General features: G+C 32.4%; 1 protein-coding gene across 8 annotated transcripts in view; it reads left to right on the top strand.

The window, feature by feature from the left end:
• FBXW7 (F-box and WD repeat domain containing 7) overlaps window positions 1-21,714 on the top strand; it is a 216,166-nt gene that overhangs the window by 144,476 nt on the left and 49,976 nt on the right. For 2 of the 8 annotated variants that reach the window (XM_063638277.1, XM_063638278.1), the window contains one exon: window positions 9,711-9,888. The exons of the other annotated variants lie outside the window; for them this stretch is intronic. In XM_063638277.1, coding sequence (XP_063494347.1) covers window positions 9,711-9,888 — 178 coding nt within the window. The remainder of the gene's footprint in view (window positions 1-9,710; window positions 9,889-21,714) is intronic. 8 annotated transcript variants of the gene reach the window in all.

Genomic DNA, 21,714 nt, shown 5'->3' with positions numbered 1-21,714 from the left:
AAATTTGGACTTCATAAAAATTAGGCACATTAAAACATTCGATATTTAATATGTAAATGTCTTATACAATACTTTATTTCAGTTATCTAGAACTCATTTATATCTGACAAACTTACATATCTGAAACACTGACAAAGAAGTGTCTCTGAACAACTAATTTAGGAAGTAACACAACTAAGTTAGAATGTAACATTCTGTGGGATTGGATAGATGTTCTGTTACAAAGCACAGGTTTAGGAATTAGACATACCAGGGTTAAAATCTCAACTCTACTACCTGGCAGCTGTGTTACCTTGGGCAAATTTGTAAGCCTTTCTGAGCCTTAGTTTTGTCTGTAACAAGTAGACAAGGATAATGATACCTCAAGGTTTCGGCGTGGTGATTAAGTGATACAAAGCATGATTTACTAGAAACTCTTGTCAGTGTTTAATCTCTTCCCCTCATCATTGTTCTAGTCTGAAACAATGTGTATGTATTTTCTTAGCCCTATAGCTGCAGACTTCCTTTATATCTCTTATTGATCTCTGATAGTCTCCTTAGACTTATTTATCTTTCTATCCCAAGATCTTTCTATTACAGGCATACTAAAGAATAGTAGGAATTGACTTTTTTTTTTTGTTTTTAATTTTTCTTGATAGCCAGTTAGTGTTTTACTTATTGTAAAGAATGAAAACTTAGGCTCTCAGCTTAATTTAAACCTCAGCTACAAAAAATAACATTGATATTTTTCAGAAAAATTATTTTATTGAGTATGTAATATTGATAGCATAAAAGGCCAGTGGTATCAACTGTCAGCCCATCCAAGAATTAAGTTCTAAATATGTATTTTCTGCTGCTTAATCTTATACTTGTTTTCTGTACTTTAATTCTATACTTAAATTCTGTGCTGAAGTACTTTCAGTTAATATTAATAAATCTCACATACTTTCATAGCACATTACTGAAAATTATATAAATGAAGTATAGTACTATGTTTATCTTACTCAAAATATATTGATTTTTATTTATAATTGCATCAGAAACTCAACAGTGTAGGAAATAATCATCTCCCCCTCCTTACTGTTTTACCTATTTAAAGCACTAGCACTCCTTCAGATTTTTTATATTTCCATAAGTGTAGCTTTTTATTTTTCATAAGATAAATTTTTATAATTTGTCGAACTGTCAATTTGGTTGAGCCATCTGCGTTATAGCTTAATTTTTTAAAGCTGTATAGCAAAAAAACACAATTACTTACTGTATTTTAAAAGAATATTAGTATTATTTCCTTAGTCCTAATTATTAGTATAATTAGTATTATGACTCCCTGGCCTGCAATACTCTTCAGAATTTTTATAAGAGAAAGATGTTATTGGTAAATAATGTTTAATTTATTTTAACTGAAAGTTTAAACTGTTATGTTTAAACTGTTTATGTTTATGGACTTAAGTACTGATATTAAAGAAGTTATTGTCTTTCTTACACTTAAATTTTATTTTGAGAATTATGGAAAATTAGGTTGCTTTAAATCACTTACTCTGTCATTACATGAGGCTTTTTGCATGACTGAAATACCTGTAATTACTGTGTCATTTTTGTCATAGTTGACTTAAAGGTGTAACTATAATAATCACGAACTAAATTCTTGGTGAGCAGCTGTGTAAGGCCATTTTAACAGCTGGGGTAACCCTCTTAGCCTGTAAAAGTTAAGCTTAATCATGAGACAGGTTATGTTAAGTCATTGAAGACTTCATACTGGGCATTTCTGAAATACTTAGAAAATTCAGTGGGATAGTTGGATTTTTGTTTTATCTTAAGTACTTTTTAAAATGCTTAATGAAAGGATGAGGAAAAGTATTTTAACAACTACAGTTCTTAGGCACAAATATAGAAATAAAATCCAAAGTTTACTCATTAAAAAAAAGTCAAATATACTCTGTATGCTAGTGTTTAGACCACTATAGTAGGTAGGAGAGGAAAAAAAAATATAAACACACACACATATTATTATAGTATAATATGGAATCAGAAAAATCCTGAGGTTATTTTTCTTGAATTTCATCTTTTAAAAATTTCTTTAAAAATCATTATGCCTGTAGCTTCTTTCCAGTAAAAATGTTTTCTTATTACTATACAAAAACATTTACAGCACAGGCATACATGCCTTTTGTAAAAGAAGGCAGACACAAAAGAATTGAAGCAATGCATTTTATTTAGATATATTTTATAAACTAGCTATATTGTTCACTAAACTATAATAAAGGAAAGCTCACCAAATTGAACCTTCTTAAAAGAAGGCCATATATGTAATATTATTAGAGCTGTAATATACTTTTTTTTTGTATAAATTTAAGGGGTACTGCAGTTTTTTTTACATGGATATATTACATAGTGGTGAAATTTGGGCCTTTAGTGTACCTGTCACCCAAATAGTATACATTGTACCCATTAAGTGATTTCTCATCTCTCAGCATCCTCCCTGCATGTCACCCTTCTGAGTATCTTAATATCTATTACTACATACTCCATGTTCATGTGTACACTTTACTTAGCTTTCACTTGTAAGTGAAACATGGTGTTTGACTTTCTATTTCTGTGTTGTTTCACTTAAGAATCACCTCCAATTCCATCCATGATGCTGCAAAAGACATTTCATTCTTTTTTATAGCTGAATAGTATTCCATTTGTGTGTGTACACACATATATATGTGGGTTAGTTATCATAGTTGACTCAAAGGTATAACTATTATAATCACCAACTAAATTCTTGGGCATCTTTAAAATAATGATTTCTTTTGGATAGATGCCCAGTAGTGGGATTGCTGGATCAAATGATAGTTCTATTATTAGTTCTTTGAGAAATCTCCATACTGTTTTCCATAGAGATTGTACTAATTTGCATTCCCACCAACACCGTATAAGCATTTCTTTTTCTCCACATCCTCACCAACATCTATTATTTTTTGTCTTTTTAGTAATAGCTATTCTGAATGGTGTGAGATCAGATCTTATTGTGGATTTACTTTGCATTTCTTTGATAATTAATGATGTTGAGCATTTTTTCATGCTTGTAGGCATGAAAAAGTATGTATGTCTTCTTTTGAGAAGTATTTATTCATGTTCTTTGCTTACTTTTTAATGAAGTTATTTGGTTTTTGTTGTTGAGTTGCCTGTAAATTCTGGATATCAGCCCCCTGTTGGAAGCATAGTTTGCAAATATTTTCTCCTGTTCTGTAGGTTGTCTTTTCACTCTGTTGATTTAGAGATGTAACGTACTCTTAAACCTGCAAGGGACTTAGTCTCAATCATCTGAAGAGAAGTCAGACAATCTATTTCTATTAAATATTTAGCCTCCTCTTTGTGGAAATCTGAAGTATAAACTCCAGGTAATTGTACTGCAAGACATTAAATAGTTAAGGTTCCTGAATCTTGGAGTTTCTGATGTACCATGGGATGGTTTTGTCATCTGTCAACTTATAATTTATTAGCACTTGTTTTGGTTGGTTTTCTGTGTTTTACTTGTTAATTTATAATGTATTTTCAGCAAAATTTTTGGAAATAACGAATATAAAACAGCTTAAATGTCTAACATTGAGATGCTGATTCCATAAATCAGAGCAGTTACAATACCTTATATAGTACTCTAGCGTTTTTATTTTGAGAATGCTACGTATCTGTGTATATAGGCATGTACATGCAATGCTTTTGTTTTGCAAATGTCCAATTATCAGGTCACATTTTTATAACACTTGTGTATGTTGTATGTGCTGCTTCAGAACCCAAGCATATTTTTCTTAGGGGCTGTCCTTGTTGCCCAAATAAAGAAAATTAGCAGGGAAGTGCAGTATGTTGTCCATTGAATGTTTACATACATATAATGTCTCAAATACATTATAATTGGAAGTTGTAATCTGAGTGAGCACTTTGAGCATGTAAATAAATATCTTTTAGAACATTTTTAGTAATCATTTTAAATGTGATTTTAATCTTATAAAAACAATTTATTTGACATACCTTTTGTGAATACTAAAACTTAATAAAAAATACTAAAACTTCAAAGGTATCCTGACCAGGCACAGTGGCTCACGCCTGTAATCCCAGCACTTTGGGAGGCCGAGGCGGGCGGATCACAAGGTCAGGAGTTGGAGACCAGCCTGGCCAACATAGTAAAACCCTGTCTCTACTAAAAATACAAAAATTAGCTGGGCGTGGTGGCGGGCACCTGTAATCCCAGATACTCAGGAGACTGAGGCAGGAGAATTGCTTGAACCCGGGAGGCGGAGGTTGCAGTGAGCCAAGATTGCACCGCTGCACTCCAGCCTAGGCAACAGAGCAAGACTCAGTCTCAAAAAAAAAAAAAAAAAAAAAAAAAAAAAAAAAGTATGCCATATTTTTTTCTTTGATGCCCTATCTAATTGTATTTATGTTTCTGCATTTAAAGTAATATGTTGCTTGCTGGATTTTTTTTTACAGTTATTGCTAATACAAGCTTGATAGTTAATTTATCATTACGCAGAGGGTTTAATTTATTGATTTATGATTGTTTTCCTCTGTGTTTAAATTGTTCCGTCTTCAACCATGAATTGCTTTCATTTGTGAATTGCTTGGTAGGGAAATACTTTAACACTCTGATATCTATGATGTTAGGAAGACTAAAAACTGATTTGGTAGAGAAAATAATCTGCCTTACTCTGTATCTGTGAAATAAGTGAGTATGCTGGATAATACCATATTATCTGATCAGAAGGATTTTGATTCTGATTTATTGCACTTCAGTAATGGTAGACTTTTTAGCATGTGGGACTTTCTGTTTCTACAACAGAGTAAGTCACTTGTTGCCTGAATTCACAGAAGCAGTGAATAATACTGAATTCAAATAACATACATTGATATTCTTCCTGTGAAAGTTTTTGAGGTAAGATTTTGAAAACTCTTGGTATAAAGTCAATTTGAATTTGCAGGGAGATTTACATCGTCTGAGTGATTTGTTTTAGCTGATTCAGGAATAATTTATGAAAAATGGAAAATCTTTGTGCTGCTCATATGCTGTGGCTTTGGTCAGGAGCAGTTAAATTTCTAGCCTTTTCTATAATACTGAATGAAAGAGAAGATGGAAATCCAGAGTAAATTGCCGTGATGGTATTTTTATTGTTGTTACAAGAGAATTGGAGTGCTTGGACTTGTAATGCATTTTACAGATACCGTATTGGTGATATTTTATTACATTTAACATTTATATATAATTGTTTTTGCAGATGCAAATTTTTAGAAGAAAGAAAATCAGGAAGTGATAAGTGGACAAAATAAGCTACCTTATATAAAGACCTTTTCTTTACTACAAGTTCCCTAATGTTTAGCCCGTCTTGTATGATCAGTGATATCTGGAATCTTAAAATGCCAAGACACTATGGCTAAGATACTACAGCTTCATATTTTGGCAAAAATTTTGACAGAATTATAGACGTCTTTCTGAAACTTACAGATAATATGTTTTAAAATATTCTTTTCCAGAGTTATTATAGATGGATTTTAGAATCTCTGCCTTATTTCCTGGTGATTTTAAAATTGGAAATGTAATCTACAAAGCTCTATGTGATTTTTGATTCCATTAATAGTAGCAGTAATCATGACAGTTTAATTAACACTATCGAACACTTACTAGATGTGAGGCGTTATTCTGTATACTTATATCAACTAATTTTTAATCCTCACAACAGTCCTATGAGGTAGGTACTGCCTAGGTGAAATTAAGGAAATTAAATTAAGGTCATACCTGGTAAAGCCAGGATTTGGACTAGGTCAGTTTGGTTCTGGTGTCCATGCTCCTACCTGTCATATTGCACTGCCTTATTATTTGTGGTATCATCTTGAAAAGAGCTTGTCTGTTTTTAAGAGTCTCAATTTGGGTAGTAATTAAAGAATATCTTTAATGTTTTTAAGAGAAGAATTGAGACTCAGACTTTATCTTTTCTTGAACACATGGAGTTAGCTGCATTTTGAAGTATTAACAGTTGAGATTCTCATATACCTTGTCTATGATTTCCCTCATTTATTAGGGTTTTTGTCTATATTTGAAGGTTTGGTATTTTGAGTGTTTCGTATTGATTGGGAATATCGCTTTAGAAGTTCTGTTACTTGAATCCTCCAAAAAAAATGAAACTTGTAGTGTATATATTTGGAAATTAGTACTCACTTTGCCCAATCACTGATAATGTCTTCTTTTTCCAAAAATATATTATGACAAACACATGATTCTGTTACAGTGTTTGGTTTGCCACAGTTGCAATGCCCTGTATTATCCAGTTGAGGGCAGCTATTTACTGATTTAAAAAAATAATAATTGAATTACATGTCACCCCCTTGTGCTTACCAAAACTTGGTATCCACTAAAAAACTCAACATTTGAGGTACAAACAGCCTTAATTATGTTTACTTATGTTTTGTTTCTGTTGTCATTGTAAATTATTTAATGAAAATGAAAAGCCTAGTTTTACTTCATAATAACTTTTGGTCTCTTAGAAACTAGAAACTGTTGATTTTAGTTTTAATTTTCCCAATCCAAGTTCTTTTCAATTCTAAATCTTTTTTCCCCCCGTTAGGATTAGACTCATTGAGATCAGGGATTTTTCTTATCTTTAAAATGTCTGCATGTAAATACATGTGACTTTAGAGTTCTTTGAGGGCTTTTAAATGTAAAAGTGAAAAATTATAATATTCAATACATTATCTTTATCAACCAGTGGAATAACCACTGATTGTTAACTAGGTCTTTGATTCATTTTTCTAAATGCCAAATGAAGATGTTAAACTCATAGAATATATTACCTTCTTCTGATTTTTCTGCATTGGAGTATCACATTGTTAAAATTGTATCTTCTATTTAGTTCAGGAAAAGAAATTCAGAGGGGTTAATTATCCAATTGATTTCAAAGATATCAGTTGGATAATTGATACCTTTGAGTATCAATTGAGTATGAATTGAGACGGATTTTTTTTAAAAAATAATCTCAGACTACAGAAAACTGTTGTAATAGTAACAAAATAGGTAGTGTTAGTAACTGAGATAAGGATATTCCATGGGACCTACTTTAGCAAAAGGGATTGTCTAATGAGAGAAGGGCAAAATGACAGAAGGACAAAATATGACATATGTTTCACAAACAAAATGATTAGTCTTATGTTGGAAAATAAAGTGAACATCTGAGGAGATGCTAAGACTAGCATGAACCTAGTATTCATTCTGGAGGATAGTAAGTTGTCTCATAGGGCTGTAGACTTGGTATCTTGGATATCATTCTCACTTTTTTTCTACTACCAATTTATAGGTTTCCAACACTCTCGTATTATCTCTTCTCTCTCCTAACCTTAGATCTCTCGAGGTTTTTTTGGTGATGATTGTTCCATTTTCAGTCATTTACTTTTTTGTTTAAAAACATTTAAAATTTATGATTAAATATGTATACATAAAATTTAATATTTTAACCATGTTTAAGTATACAATTCAGTGGCATTAAATATATTTACATTGTTATACAACCATTACCACTATTCATCTTCAGAATATTTTCATTTTCTCCTACTGAAACTCCGTGCCGACTAAACACTAACTCTCATTTCCCCCTCTCCCTGCCTCAGACAACCATGATTCTATTTTCTATCCATACGAATTTAAGTATTGCAAGTACCTTATATAAGTGGATCATACACTATCCTTTTTTGACTGACTTATTTTACTTAGTATAATATCTTCAAGGTTCATGCATGTTGTGGCATATATCAGAATTTCCTTCTTTTTCAGAGCTGAATAATGTTCACTTGTTTGTATATGTCACATTTTGTTTATTCATTCATCGATTGAGACTTGAGTTGCTTCTACCTTTTGGCGATTGTTAATTATGCTGCTATAAGCATGTGTATATAGGTATCTGTTCAAGTCTCTGCTTTTAATTATTTAAGGTATACACTCAGAAGTGGAAATGCTGGATCATGTGCTGATTTTATGTTTAATTTGTTGAGGAACTGCCATACTATTTTCCACAGCAGCTACATTCATTTCACATTGCTAAGGATGCACAAGGTTTCTGATTTCCCCATATCCTAGCCTGCACTTGTTGTTTACTGTTTTGTTTTGTTTTAAAACCATCCTAACAGATGTGAAGTGGTAGCCCATTGTGGCTTTGATTTGCATTTCCCTAATTAGTGATGTTGAGCATCTTTTCATGTGCCTATTGACCATTTACGTATCTTTGGAGAAATCTGTTTTTGTGTAGCATTGCTGCCGGTGATTTTAAATTGTGGTATAAGAGAAAGGTCTACTCGTAGGAATGGGACTATTTCTTGTGCATAGATTGCCTTCCCAGCAGCCCACTTTAATATTTAGCAATGCCAATATTTCCAAAGTCAAAAAGAAATCACCCATTTCTAACTTTCTCCTTTCAAATCCTCTCTTGTCTCCGTCAAAATTCCTGCTATAAAACTCCATAAAAGCTTGGAAGTTAAAAGTTGGAAGGAGAGATAAGTGGAGCAGGCTGTTGGGAGAAGAAAATAGAATGGAAAGAGAGAACAGTTGATTGAACACTGTGAATGGATAGTTCGCAATCATTATCTGCTAGGAATATGGATTATAGTATAAAGATTAAATAACACTTGCACAAATGGTTAATTTAGGGAAATATTTGAGATAATAGTGGAAAGTTTAGTTTGGGGCCACTTTGAGGAGAGTCTTCATCTCCAGACTTTATCTTAGGCCTTGGAGAACCATTGAAGGTTCTTGAGGAGTAAACAGCACACCGCATTCCCTCTCTGTGTTTTAGGAAGATTTATCTGACCATACTATGAAGGAGAAATTAGGCACCAGGGATTTGCAATGGACCGGCTAGTTACTCTCCCATTTTACTATAGTTACTTCCCATCATTGGTTACTTTATAAATAAATACACTTTTTACATATCTTTAATCAATTGGGTGACTGTTATACTTTCAAGTATGATCAATAAGTTTTTCAGAATTAAAGAGATTGACAATTGAAAACTCTAGTACAAAGATTAATCTGAAATGTGTATTAATAGCCATTAGAGAACCAGAGTGTACAGTATTTAATGTCTAGTGAGATAAAGAATGGTGTGTGTAGAAAAGGGAAAGAGGGCACACTCTTGAAAATAGTGTTCATTATAATATATCTAAGGTAGAACAAACATATATATGTGTGTTTTTTTAAACCATACATAAACACAATTCAAAAAATTCAAAACAAATTTTGAAACACAATTCAAAACATTCCTAAAGTATTAATGCTGACATTTGGATAAGGAAGACTTAATAGATACTCAAGATACAATGTTTGTTTTTTTTATTTTATTTTTGTAAGTAAAAATTTACTTTCACTTTCTAGGAAACACTCTTAGGTTAGTTAGTTGGAGAAATATTAAAAGGGACCTTACAGCACAGCCCTGCTTTGGTTGTGTTCACATTACTGACGTTGTATGAGAGGTTCACCAGCTGTTTGACTGGCAGGAGCAGGAGCTTTCACTTCAGTAGTTTATAATTCCTGGCTATTCTAGGATAGTTTGCACTTCACCAAGCCTCAGACAGGTCAGGACATTTGGTAGGGGAAGGTTGAAAGACAAAAGCAGCAGGCCTTGGGTTCTCAGCCTTTTAAAAACTATTATTAAATATATATTTTTAAAATTTAGTGGTTAGAGCTTTTAGTAATGTGCCTGTATTACATGTAGAGAGTATTCGTCAACCAAGAGGAGTTTTAAAATGTCAAAACCGGGAAAAGCTACTCTAAACCATGGCTTGGTTCCTGTTGATCTTAAAAGTGCAAAAGAGCCTCTACCACATCAAACTGTGATGAAGATATTTAGCATTAGCATCATTGCCCAAGGCCTCCCTTTTTGTCGAAGACGGGTAAGTCTCACACATTTGAAAAATATGAGTGTTTATTTAAATGAAGTACTTTGGTCTCTTTTAGTGAAGAGATGCCTCAAATTTCAATTGATATTTAAAATTAAAGCTATCAATGCATTGTGTAGCCAGTAAACACTTATATAAGTGATAGTTTTATAATATGATATAGAGCCTAGAAGATAGGGTTACCCAGTTCACCTTTTTGTCTCATTTATTTTTCATGAAATTAGAATCCTGCAGATTTATCTAAAATTAGTAAATGTAAAAAGGTATGTTTTGAAATATGTTGACAAATATTAGCACTATAAATTTGTAGTTTTTATTTTGCATGAAAGGCAAAAAGTTGATGGTATTCTCCTTATACATGGGAAATACAGCATTTCATTCGTTAAAAAGTATTCCAAATCCTTAGGCTTCTTTGACCTCTTAAGCTGTATTTTTTTTTTAAATTGCTATTCCTTACATTCAAACTTAATAGGAACACTGCTTTTTGCTGTTATATAAAATAAAAATAGCATGCCATTGTGTGGCAGTCACGATATGGTTTATATATAGACAATCCTGAACTAACAAACATTTTGTAGAACTTGTATGATCTATTGGATGTTTCTCAGGATTACGTACTCCTCTCCCCGGTCAACAAGTTTTAACCTGTTAATATGCGCAATTTTTTGCATTTCCTGAGTTAATTGAAATTGCCAGTTTCAAATTATTTATTAGAGTGATATATTTTTAGATCTAACATAGGTTTATGAGCCCGAAACAAACAAACCACTGCTTGGGATTAAATGAGTGTATTTGTGTATATCAACACTGTTAGGGTTCTATCTTTTTTGTGCGTTTCTTAAAGTTTTATTTTGTTTTTAATTGACACATAATTGTATGGTACTTTTTCTTTTAGCTAAAGGGGAAATATTCTATTAAGTAGAATAATCCATAACACTGGAAGAGTATTTTTCCTCCTTAATGAAGAGAATCTTCTGTTTGCTGGAACTTAACCTTCATAAAAACACATTTTCTAGTTAGCTTAGTTCTTTTTGAGTAGTTTCCACTTCTACTCCAAACAAGTGGCAGCCATGTTGGAAAACTTTTGCATGAGGTTAAAATGTAATACAATTTAAACATCAAAAACAGAATACTAATATCCCCAGCACCCTCTTGTTACTTTTGTACTTTACTGTTTTAAGAAAGTGTTTCTTTTATTTTGTCTACTTTCACCTTGTCATTTTAATAGCTTCTTCTGAATGAGGTCACTGCTCTGATTTGAGCATTTTACAGAGGCCTCTAATAGCTTTAAAGTCACTAATAAACTAATTTATTATCTTATACCTCTGTAAAAGAAAATATCAATACAAATAAACTTAAAAATTGAGAAAAGTATAGGGCTTTTTAAAATTAAAGGGTTAAGATGTTAATATTTTTAATAAACAAGTACATATGGGAGATTACCTCATTACGTTACGGTATATATTTCCTGTCTTTGTCTTCTAACATGGACATTAAGTTTAAAAGACATAGGAGAAGATTCTATAAGATAAATGAATAGAGAACTGTAAGGCTTTCCTGAGGGCTTTCTGGGGTCACTATTTAATTTGACTTTTCTAGGTTACTGTGTTTTGTTAAATTATAGTTATAGCCTTGCAGTTGTAATAGCAGAATAAAACTAAATATTAAAAATGAAATTCATATTAAAAATTTTTAGAAGATACTTAAAAACAAAATGAATACATTCAATTTTAGCCTGCCGGCCAATAATTTGCTATTGCATAACTCATTGACTCTGACTACTAGAAATATTAGAGGGATTGTGAAATTATATCCTTTCTTTCCTTTTTTTCAAATGGTTAGTTGATTTACATTTTCTGTGTTATTTCCCATTTTTCTTTATTAGAAATTTTAAAGATATTTTTAATGTTATAATTAATAATATTTTGTACCTGACGTATTGTATGGCTTTTACATTGGGTATTTTTACTTTCTTTCAAGCAGATTGCTATACACCTTGACAGCAAAGCACACAAAGCAAACATTCTTCTGTATTTTGCAGACCACTTTTTTCCTTCCAAGTCGTGAGCTGAATGTAATGTATAGTTGTTGCTTATGAGACTATATGCAGTCTTGATCTATTAAAATTTGAAAGCATGGTATTTTCCTTCCAGTCATCATAGATACTGAATCAAGTTAATGTTTGCACAGTTAATATTTTGCACAAAATAAAAAAAGTTTGAAAATAGTGGAAAAATTTTAAGATAGCAGTAATAACTATAACTTCAATTTATAGCTCTTCAAATATTTTCAGGAAATTAATTTACCTTACTATTAAGTGTAATATTAGTACTGGTAGTTAATGTCTTATGTAAATTATTCTAGTTGCTCATCTGAGATAATTTATAAGCATTAGATTTAATACTAACAACAGTAAATAAATAGCAACCCAGCTATTAATCATTTGCCTTCAAATGAAAATGTTTTTAGGCCAGGCATGGTGGGTCACGCCTGTAATCCCAACACTTTGGGAGGCCAAGGTGGGAGGATTTCTTGAACCCAGGAGTTAGAGGTTGCAGTGAGCTGTGATGGCACACTGCACTCCAGCTTGGGTGACAGAGTGAGACCTTGCCTCTGAAAAAAAGCTAAAATTAGAAGAGAAAAAGAAAAAAATGTTTTTAGTCTTAAAGTCCTCATAATTTGTTCGTGTTTTCTCAGATTTTCCTGGTCATAAATATCAGCTGGAATACTTATTAAAAATAAGTTCTGCAGGTATTTCTTAGTATCAGAGAAATTTGGGAATACAATTTTTAACTAAAAAACGCCTTGGTTGTCTTTTAAGGGAAGATAAATTTTACAGGAAAAATTATTTAACCTATAAAATAATTAGGTAAAGATATTTAAAATAACTAGTTATTTTATAGGTTATAGAAAAATAACTATTTTTTATTTGAAATTGGAATGCCTAATTATGGTAATGTTATATTTCTTAAATCCTAAGATGCATTACTTTTTCACATTATAAGCATATATGAAATAAGGGTACATCTTGATGGCACTAGATAGCTTACCTAGCAACATTTTTTTCTTTCTAGTAATAAGAGAAATTATATCAAGATGCATCTTACAACTAATAATTGCATGGTTTTTTGTTTTGCTTTTTTTTGGGACAGTGTCTCACTCTGTCTCCCAGGCTGGAGTGTAGTGGCACCATCTCGGCTCACTGCAGCCTTCACCTCCTGGGCACAAGAGATCCTCCCACCTCAGCCTCCCAAGTAGCTGGGACTACAGGTGCACGCCACTGCACCTGGCTAATTTTTGTATTTTTGTAGAGATGGGGTTTCACCCTGTTGCCCGGGCTGGTCTCGAACTCCTGGACTCAAATGTTTTATCTGCTCACCTCAGCCTCCCAAAGTGCTGGGACTACAGGCATGAGCCACCATGCCCGGCATAGTAATTGTATGTTGAAAGAAAATGGACTTTTAATGCGTAAATTTCATCTCTTGACTCATTTTGTTTTTGTTGGAGCACTTTTAAGCATTTAGAATATTCTCTTAAAATTATTCTTCAGTGTTACTATTTTGGTAGAAATTTCCAAATGACATGCGATTGTTGGTTTCTTTGGGACTTAAATATATCTGGTTTGACTGCTGGTTTATAGACTAATATTGTATTTAGAGTGCCTCATATATTCTTGAGTTTGTGTAGCATAGGCATCAGCAACACAGGAGAGAATGGAGTAGAGCTTTGGTGGAAAGGGTAGAGCACAGATAAGGGACAAGGATTTATGCATCTGAGACCCAGGAACTCAGGAAATAGTGAAATGTACAACTGAAGTTTCCAGTAGTTGAAAACAATTTCATAGTGATTATATTTTATATCAAATTCTGTTCCAAATACCGTACTTAAAGTTATTTTTCTTTAAAATAAAAATAGAAATAAAAGTAGAATATTTGTGTGTCATTTGACAAGGTATTACTGTCATATCTTATGTATCATCATCTTAAATCAGGAGTCCACATGCTTTTTCTACAAAGGGCCAGTAAATATTTTAGGCTTTGTGGACCGTGTAGTTGGCCTCTGTTGCACTCAGCTCTCTCTCCCTTTCTATCATGAAAGCAGCCACAGACAGTACTTAAACAAATAGGCATGACTGTGTTTTAATAAAATGTTATTTATAAGAACAGTGAAAAACAGGTTTTTACTGTTACAGCAGTACTGTAGTAAATTTTCTTTTGCATACAGCTTTTTGCTTATGTATAAGTTTCATTTTATGGTGAGCTTTTAGAATGGAGTTCTGGAGCTTTAAGCCATTACTTTCCTTTATAAGACTCATTTTGTCTAGTTCTTTTGTGTTTGTGGGAGGAAGAATTTTATTTTTGTGTATCTAATCACTCTGAATTTTTTTTTTTTAAGACAGGCTCTCCCTCTGTCGCCCAGGCTGGTGCGACTTCAGCTTACGGCAGCCTTCTCCTTCCAGGTTCAAGCAATTATCCCGCTGCAGCCTCCTGAGTAGCTGGGACTATAGGTGCCCACCACCATGCCCAGCTAATTTTTTTTTTTTTTTTTTTTTGGTATTTTTAGTAGAGACAGGGCTTCACCATGTTGGCCAGGCTGGTCTCGAACTCCTGACCACAGTTGATCCACCTGCCTTGGTCTCCCAGAGGGCTGGGATTACAGGCAGAGCCACCGTGCCTGGCCTAATCACTAGAATTTTAACATACTGCTTTTTATTATTTATCTTCTAAATGTATAGTATAATAATGGTATTGATGATTTCTATCATTTTAAAAGAGCCAACTATGTATTCTAGGTACTCTTCAGCTACTTTTTATATTTTAATCCATTTAATCCTTAAATAGTTTAAATGTTAATGAAACAATGTAAGTTTTATCTCCATTCAGTAGATGAGAAAACTGAGGCTCAGACAAGTTAATAACTCTCTCAGTTTTCCAGGTAGTTCGTAACGCTGGTATTTAATCTCAGGACTCTCTAATGCTGCAGGTACTAGCTGTTCTTTTACTATGCTTTGTAACATATACATTTTTTTTCTTGTGAACTTAACACTTTTCAACTATTAGTATTTTGTGGGGTTAGTCTGGGGGCCTATTGCTGTTGACATTGTTTCTATGAGACAATACAAAGTTTCAAACAATTGACTTACAAATAATTTTTGTAGCACGGTCCCTTTATAAATTTAAAATTTTTTGTGTAATCTCTTTTTTTTTTTCTAGTTATAAAGTTATCTCACAGATTATGTAACAATTTTAGTCATGAAAAAACTGGAAATATTCAGACCGTATGCATGTTTGTCCTGTGTCTTTTTGTAAACTGAGGGATGATACTTCAGGGTCCAGGGTCAGGAAATTGAGAACAGGGTGCCTAACAGGTGACCATCCTCAAAAGACAATGCAGTACCATTCTCATCAGTTAATCAATTAGTACTTTTGACAATTATGACCAAAAAAACACAGCACCTCTCATAGGACCTCTTAGCAATACTGTGTTAGGTTCAGGTTTTTCTTCATTGTTCAGTTATTCATGATAATAGACAAGCCTGTATTCAAAATTTTAATCTTCTCATTCTCATAACAAATTAGTCCATAACCTAATTTGTTGTTTTTGTATGTATAAACTTCAGTTAGTTCAAGGGGTGTATAATTTTAATCTGTTATGCACCTGTAGTAGACTGTTGAGTTCGTTAGAACTTTTCAGCAAGGTCTGCTAGGCTTATTAAGCAGTCGTATTGCTTTTGTTTCAGAAAATAACATCTCTAATTATTTATTCTACAATAAAATTTTCATTAATATGAAGATTTTGTACATACCCAAAACACTGACCATCATAAGCTCTGTTGGTAAAGCAAATTTGGGAATTATTACCCTCTCAAATTTAGTAATTTAATATCCTCCAAACTCTGAGTTCAATGGCTATATAATGAATTTTTATTTCCCTCCAATATTTAATATCTTTTACTTCTCTTTATAAAACTATTAGACATGTTAAATATGTAATGTAGAAAAGACACTTGTCTTTACAGTTTCCTAAATTATTAGTAATCTCACTGGTCAGAAATAACCACAATAAGGATTTTAAGCATATAATTTTTTAAACAAAACTGCCACTTTAATTCATTTTTAATATACTGCTAGTATTTTCCCGTGGCTGTAGGTATTCAAAAGTATATAATCTGCCATATAAATATATCATAATTTCTCACTATTGTTGATTCAGATTGTGACCTGCTTTGAACATTGTTATATAAAAATTTAAACACATCACTGTACACAGATTTCTAGAAGTAGTTTTATTAGGTCAAGGAGTATGAACTTCTTTAGATTCTTGATAAATATTATTAAATTTTTTCAGAAAAAATTGTATCAGTTCAAAAACAGCATGGGGTTTCTAATGTTGTTACAAGACAAATTGTATTTTAAAGCACATTTATTCTTATGGCAAAGTTTTGTGGACTTTTCTTAGCTGATACTGTATCGTTATACTTCCATGTTTATTATTCTAGGTTTTCTGTGAACTGAATTTTCATTTTGAGAAAATAACCATATGTGTTTTTACTTAAGGCCTCATAGGGAAAATATATCAATTGATTAAAAAATTATTTGTCGCTCATAGTGATTTTATTTTTTATTCTTATAGGAGATAATATTTGCCATAGACTTGTCACCTATATTATTTTCAACTGTAATTTTCTTCCGTTCTTCTCATGGTTTTAAAACTGTGATCTGTGTTTTTATCTAAATAGATGACCCACATGTATGATTTGATAATTTATTATTGATTCAACGTATTTTTTTATACGGCGAGTCTTCTTATGGTTGTCTCAATTTTTGTCACATTAGATTATACTTTTACATTTCTGAATTTTAGCATGGTATCTTTACAGTATAAGTGACAACCTCTCCCAAAGTATATAGCTATTAATAATCTCTACTGTAAGAGTATTTCTCATGCTAGCAGGAGCAGCTGCCAGAAATACTTGCCTGTTTCCTATAGCACTGTTACTTAGCATTACATTTCTGTCATAGCTTTGTCATTTAGCCCCAGTCCTGGTTCGCCTTAAAAAAAAAAAAAATTCTAGTCTAGCTATGATTAATTCTCATTTAAAGTAGTTGTAGCAAGTCTCCTCTTCTAAAATGTCTTGATGACTAAAAGGGATTTCACGAAACTCAACATCACTTTCGTAGAACTCTTAGCCAAGTAAAAATATATTGATACCTCCTTAACATATGGAAATATAAAATGTTTTAAAAGCCAGCATCATCCCCTCCTCCCCTGTAACTAGTCTATGTGGTATCCACTGGTTACATTTGTGCCTGTTTTTCTACATCCTTTCCATGACCTCATGGTCCAGCTTACCTCTCTCTTGAAACCTCCCTTTTGGCACTGATTTCATCCACTGTTGTCCTCATCCATTAAATGAAACATGTTACAATTATTGCTGTTATCTTTGGTCCTTAGGCATATTATATGGGCTGCTTAATGATGTTATATGACAATTTTGTATAGATATCTCCTGGGTTAGGTTATAAACTCTTACAATTCAGAGGTTATTTTTAATACCTTTTTATGCTTCCAGAGATATGCAGGAGAAAGTTAGTATAAATATTTCTATGGCTGATTCATTGAAGTGTCTGTTAAACTTGGAAAAATCCTTAAGGAATTTTTGTGCTGTAAGAATGTGGCATGTTTTTGTTTACTAAATGTTTTTAAATGACTGTGCAGCTGTGATTTTGAATATTTCATTTTCTAAATTTAACGAAACTCAGATACAGTTTGACACTTAATTTTAAAAGTAATTACTACTTACTAATTTTGAAAATGAAAAAGAAACACACATGGGATAGTCATTTAGGTGGTACTTTTGGGAGTCTAGAGTAGCTCCTAAATATCAGAAAATGCTGAAACAGAGAAAAAAATACAGTACTTTGAAGAGAAGAAAGAATAGGGTGGTGGTATGAGCAAATTTAGAGAGGGAATTTAATAGGGTACCTGTTTTGTGGTGGAGGTTTTTTGTTTGTTTTGGTTTTGTTTGTTTGTTTTTGAGTGAGGAAACTAAAATGTGGTTTTCTAAGCTTCTCTTCCTTGCATATATCTTCCATTGGTACTTGGAAAATATAAGCATTTCCAGATCCTTTGGTGTTTTTTATGGTCACTACTTACTTTATCAATAAAGGCATTAATTACTGTCAGTTACCACATATCAGACCATTCTATTTTAGATCCTTTGGCCTTTTCCTCTATAAGAATGTTTCACGCATCATGCGTCAACATGAGTAAGCAATGTAATTGTCAGTTTTCTTTGCATTCTCTGTGCTGTGCAAGCCACTGGCTATAAATATGATGATGATCCCTCATGCCCATGCACAAATGAAAAGTCACAGTGATAAAACTACAAACAAACCATTATAGTACAAAATGATAATTGCTTAAATGGACCTACGTACAAAGTACTGTCGGAGTATGAGGAGGCACCCAGAGCTCAATATGAGTGGTTCAGGAAGGGCTTCACAGTAACCCTGAATTAAAACTTGAAGATGTTTGCTAAGTAGGTGATCAGAGAAGTGATAGAGGGAACTTGTATCATTGCTTGGGATCGTGTCTTATGTTTTTTCATATTAAGTATACTGCTGCAATTACATCTTGCCATCAATTTATTAATGTTGAAAAAATATGTATTGAGCACCTAGAGTAGAGAACTTTCCTAGAACCTGTAGATACAACAGTGAACTTTATAGACAAAGGCCATGCCCTCATGGAGCTTAGATTGTAGTTTGAGGAGACAGAAAATAAATACTACTGTTAATATTTTGATGACAATAAAATAGGGTAATAGAATAGAGTATGAATTGGGATGTAGAAGAGGCACTACTCTAGTTACTTTCTATGCATAAACTCATTTAATCCTTAAATCACCTTGTGAAGTACGTTGTATTATACCTGTTTTACACATGAGGAATCTCAGGCATAGGAAGGTTCTTGCCCCTTAGCTAGTAAGTAATGTAGCTAGGACACTAACTCAAGCAGTCTTATTCCAGCATCACAGCCACTGCAGTATACGGATCTGGAGTAGGCATTTGTTGAACAGACCCTTAGTGTCCAAATGTTTTAAGGGTTAACTTTTGCCATATAATCTTGGAATTTTAAATGTGTAATTCTCATCTTTCCCAGCAATTTATGATGGTCTTAATAGCTAATTACTGATAATACTGCCTTCTACATGTTTTTGTCATCAGATGATGTTTTAGTATTGGGTTGTGCCCGAGTTGTCAGATATGAGTACAAAGCGACTTAGCACATGATTTATAAATCTGTAACTACACCATGGAAACAACTTGTATGATTTTCTTTTATGTAACAAATTTTTAGTTAGGTAACAATTTGTATAATTTTGACATCAAAGGGCAAGGCTATTTAAATTTGTAAATTTAAACTAAGTTAGGTTTTACAGAAACTAACCTAATGTTAAGGCTTGTAATACAGAAGACAGATGAAAAATATGCTAAAAATAAACTTGGAACTAAGCTCCTGGCAAGGTAAACAAGTGTGAAGTAAGTCCACAGTCCCTTGTCTGCAAAGCAGAAATCCAGCATGCTCTGAAACCTGAAAATTTAAAAATAAAAGTAGCAAAACCTCACCCAACTAACATAAAACAGTCGTCTTTATTATTTATCTGAATATTCATATATTTTGCTGGAGAAATACTAATGTGTGATATACTGGAAGTGTTCTGTAATAAATAGTATATGCACTCTGTTACCTTTCTGCAATTCAAAATATTCTGAATTTAGGAACACAGCTGTCTCCAAAAGCATGGAACTAAGTCCAGAGACCTTAGAATTTTACAACTGTCACCCACTCATAAAAAACTAAACACACTTTGAAATGTCAGAGTAGTCTGAGCTTTATCTTAAGTCTCTGGGTACATGCATATTAAATACTTTAAAACATACATATATAGATGAGTACCTAAAGTTTATTAACCTAATTATAGGCTATTATAACCATATAATACAATGATAGTTTGGAGCTTTTATATTACTTTTCTTCAGTGATTAAAATACAGCTCATGCTAATAGACTTATTCTTTAAATGAGGGTAGAGAACCTCAACCACATTTTTTTTAATTGTCCCAGTATTTGCATGGGAAATTAACACCACAAAATTAATTTTAATCTGCTGATATATAGTATGCATACTCTGTGTGTGTGTTGCTACTGTTACAAAGATGAATAAGACAGCACACCTTTCCCTTAAGGAATCCACAAATGCCTTCATGTCTCTGAGAGACTTGTCTCATTGTCCACATTTCATGGTCACATATCAAAATTAGATGAACATGGCTTAATTAATTTATTCAACAAATAAGCATCTACTAATAGCCAGGCCCAGTTCTAGACACTTGGGATACACTGGTGAACAAAACAGGAAAAAAAAGTCCTTTCAACGTTTTAGTGGTGCCGAGAAGTCCTCCAAGGTGTAAGGCAGTTTGTGCCAACATACAGTGTGTCATCAGACTCCTTTATTAAATTATACACTTTCCATTTCTAAATCATTTGGTGATAATTTGTATTATAGTTTTTTCATATGTATACATAACTACATACATGTACATATGGTTTACCTGATTTGATAGAATTATGTTAGTGGCCTTATTGAAATGTGTAATCTGCCAGTTTTCAAATACTGTTAGATAGTATCTATTATAAACAAAATATTATTTTGATGCTCTGAAAGGATAAATAGGATTCCGTTTAACTCCTTTTTAAAATATTTTTGCAAAACAACTTTCTTTTGGTGTTTTTAATGATTCTATCAGGCACAGCTTAGTGATTTCTTTCTGAATTATTCCTGGATCAGAGTTAGACTTCTTGTCTTTTTCCATGCCACTATGGAAGATTGCATAAACTAGCATGTATCTCACATATAAATTAGTTATATAATGGTAGATAAAATTTATGGTAGATATATTTGTGTTATATTTGTTTATATTTTGGTATAAATAGCAGTAGATATAATTTAAGATTTTTTAATATGATGTTAATTTTACTATAGAAATAATAGTGGAAAGGCCCAGCATTTTTTGGTAAAGTCGATGACATTCTAAATGTTAACAGTTTCAATTCAGTTATTTCCTTTCACAACTACCTGCTGATGCAGCACGTCTCTTTATTTGTATATATAGTGTTTTACTCCTAAAATATGAAGGGTAAAATTATTAAAGTAGGGTTTTTTTAAGTCACTATCTTAGATTAATAAAGTTTTCTTTTGTGACTTTGATAGTGTCTTGTGTTTATATATTTATAAACTTCATTGCAATTTAGGAATGGGGGAAGCAGTGAGTCTTTCTCAAATATTAATACTGTTTTTGTAATTCTATTTTTCTATACTGAATATTTTTCAGAGCTATTGAACCATAAAATAGCAGACTTTTCTTCTTAGGAGAGCCATCGTTTCTCAAACGTACATCTTATTACGTTGGCATTATTGGCATATTTGTTTTTCTTTGAGAGAGAGAATAGTTGAAAGTGGCCATTGAAAGTAGCACCTCCAAATGTAGATAATGCTAAAAACATTGCAGTGATCCACTATACATGTAAGATTTTGATATAATTAACTTGAAACATTAATTTTATGGTGGAATTCCATGTGTACATTCTTCAGGAATTTACTCACAACTAAAGCAAGACTTTTAATTTGAACTTTCATCCTCAAGTAAAGGTAGCACTCCCCACCCCACACATAAAAGAGTCAGAAAAGGTTAAATATTTATCCCAAAAGCACATGGCTAATTAGCCATTTGTTTATGATTATTTTATGGTATCC

The sequence above is a fragment of the Symphalangus syndactylus genome, chromosome 4 (genome assembly GCF_028878055.3).
Source record: "Symphalangus syndactylus isolate Jambi chromosome 4, NHGRI_mSymSyn1-v2.1_pri, whole genome shotgun sequence".
Classification (NCBI taxonomy): Eukaryota; Metazoa; Chordata; class Mammalia; order Primates; family Hylobatidae; genus Symphalangus; species Symphalangus syndactylus.
This window is presented reverse-complemented; position numbering and strand designations above follow the sequence as displayed.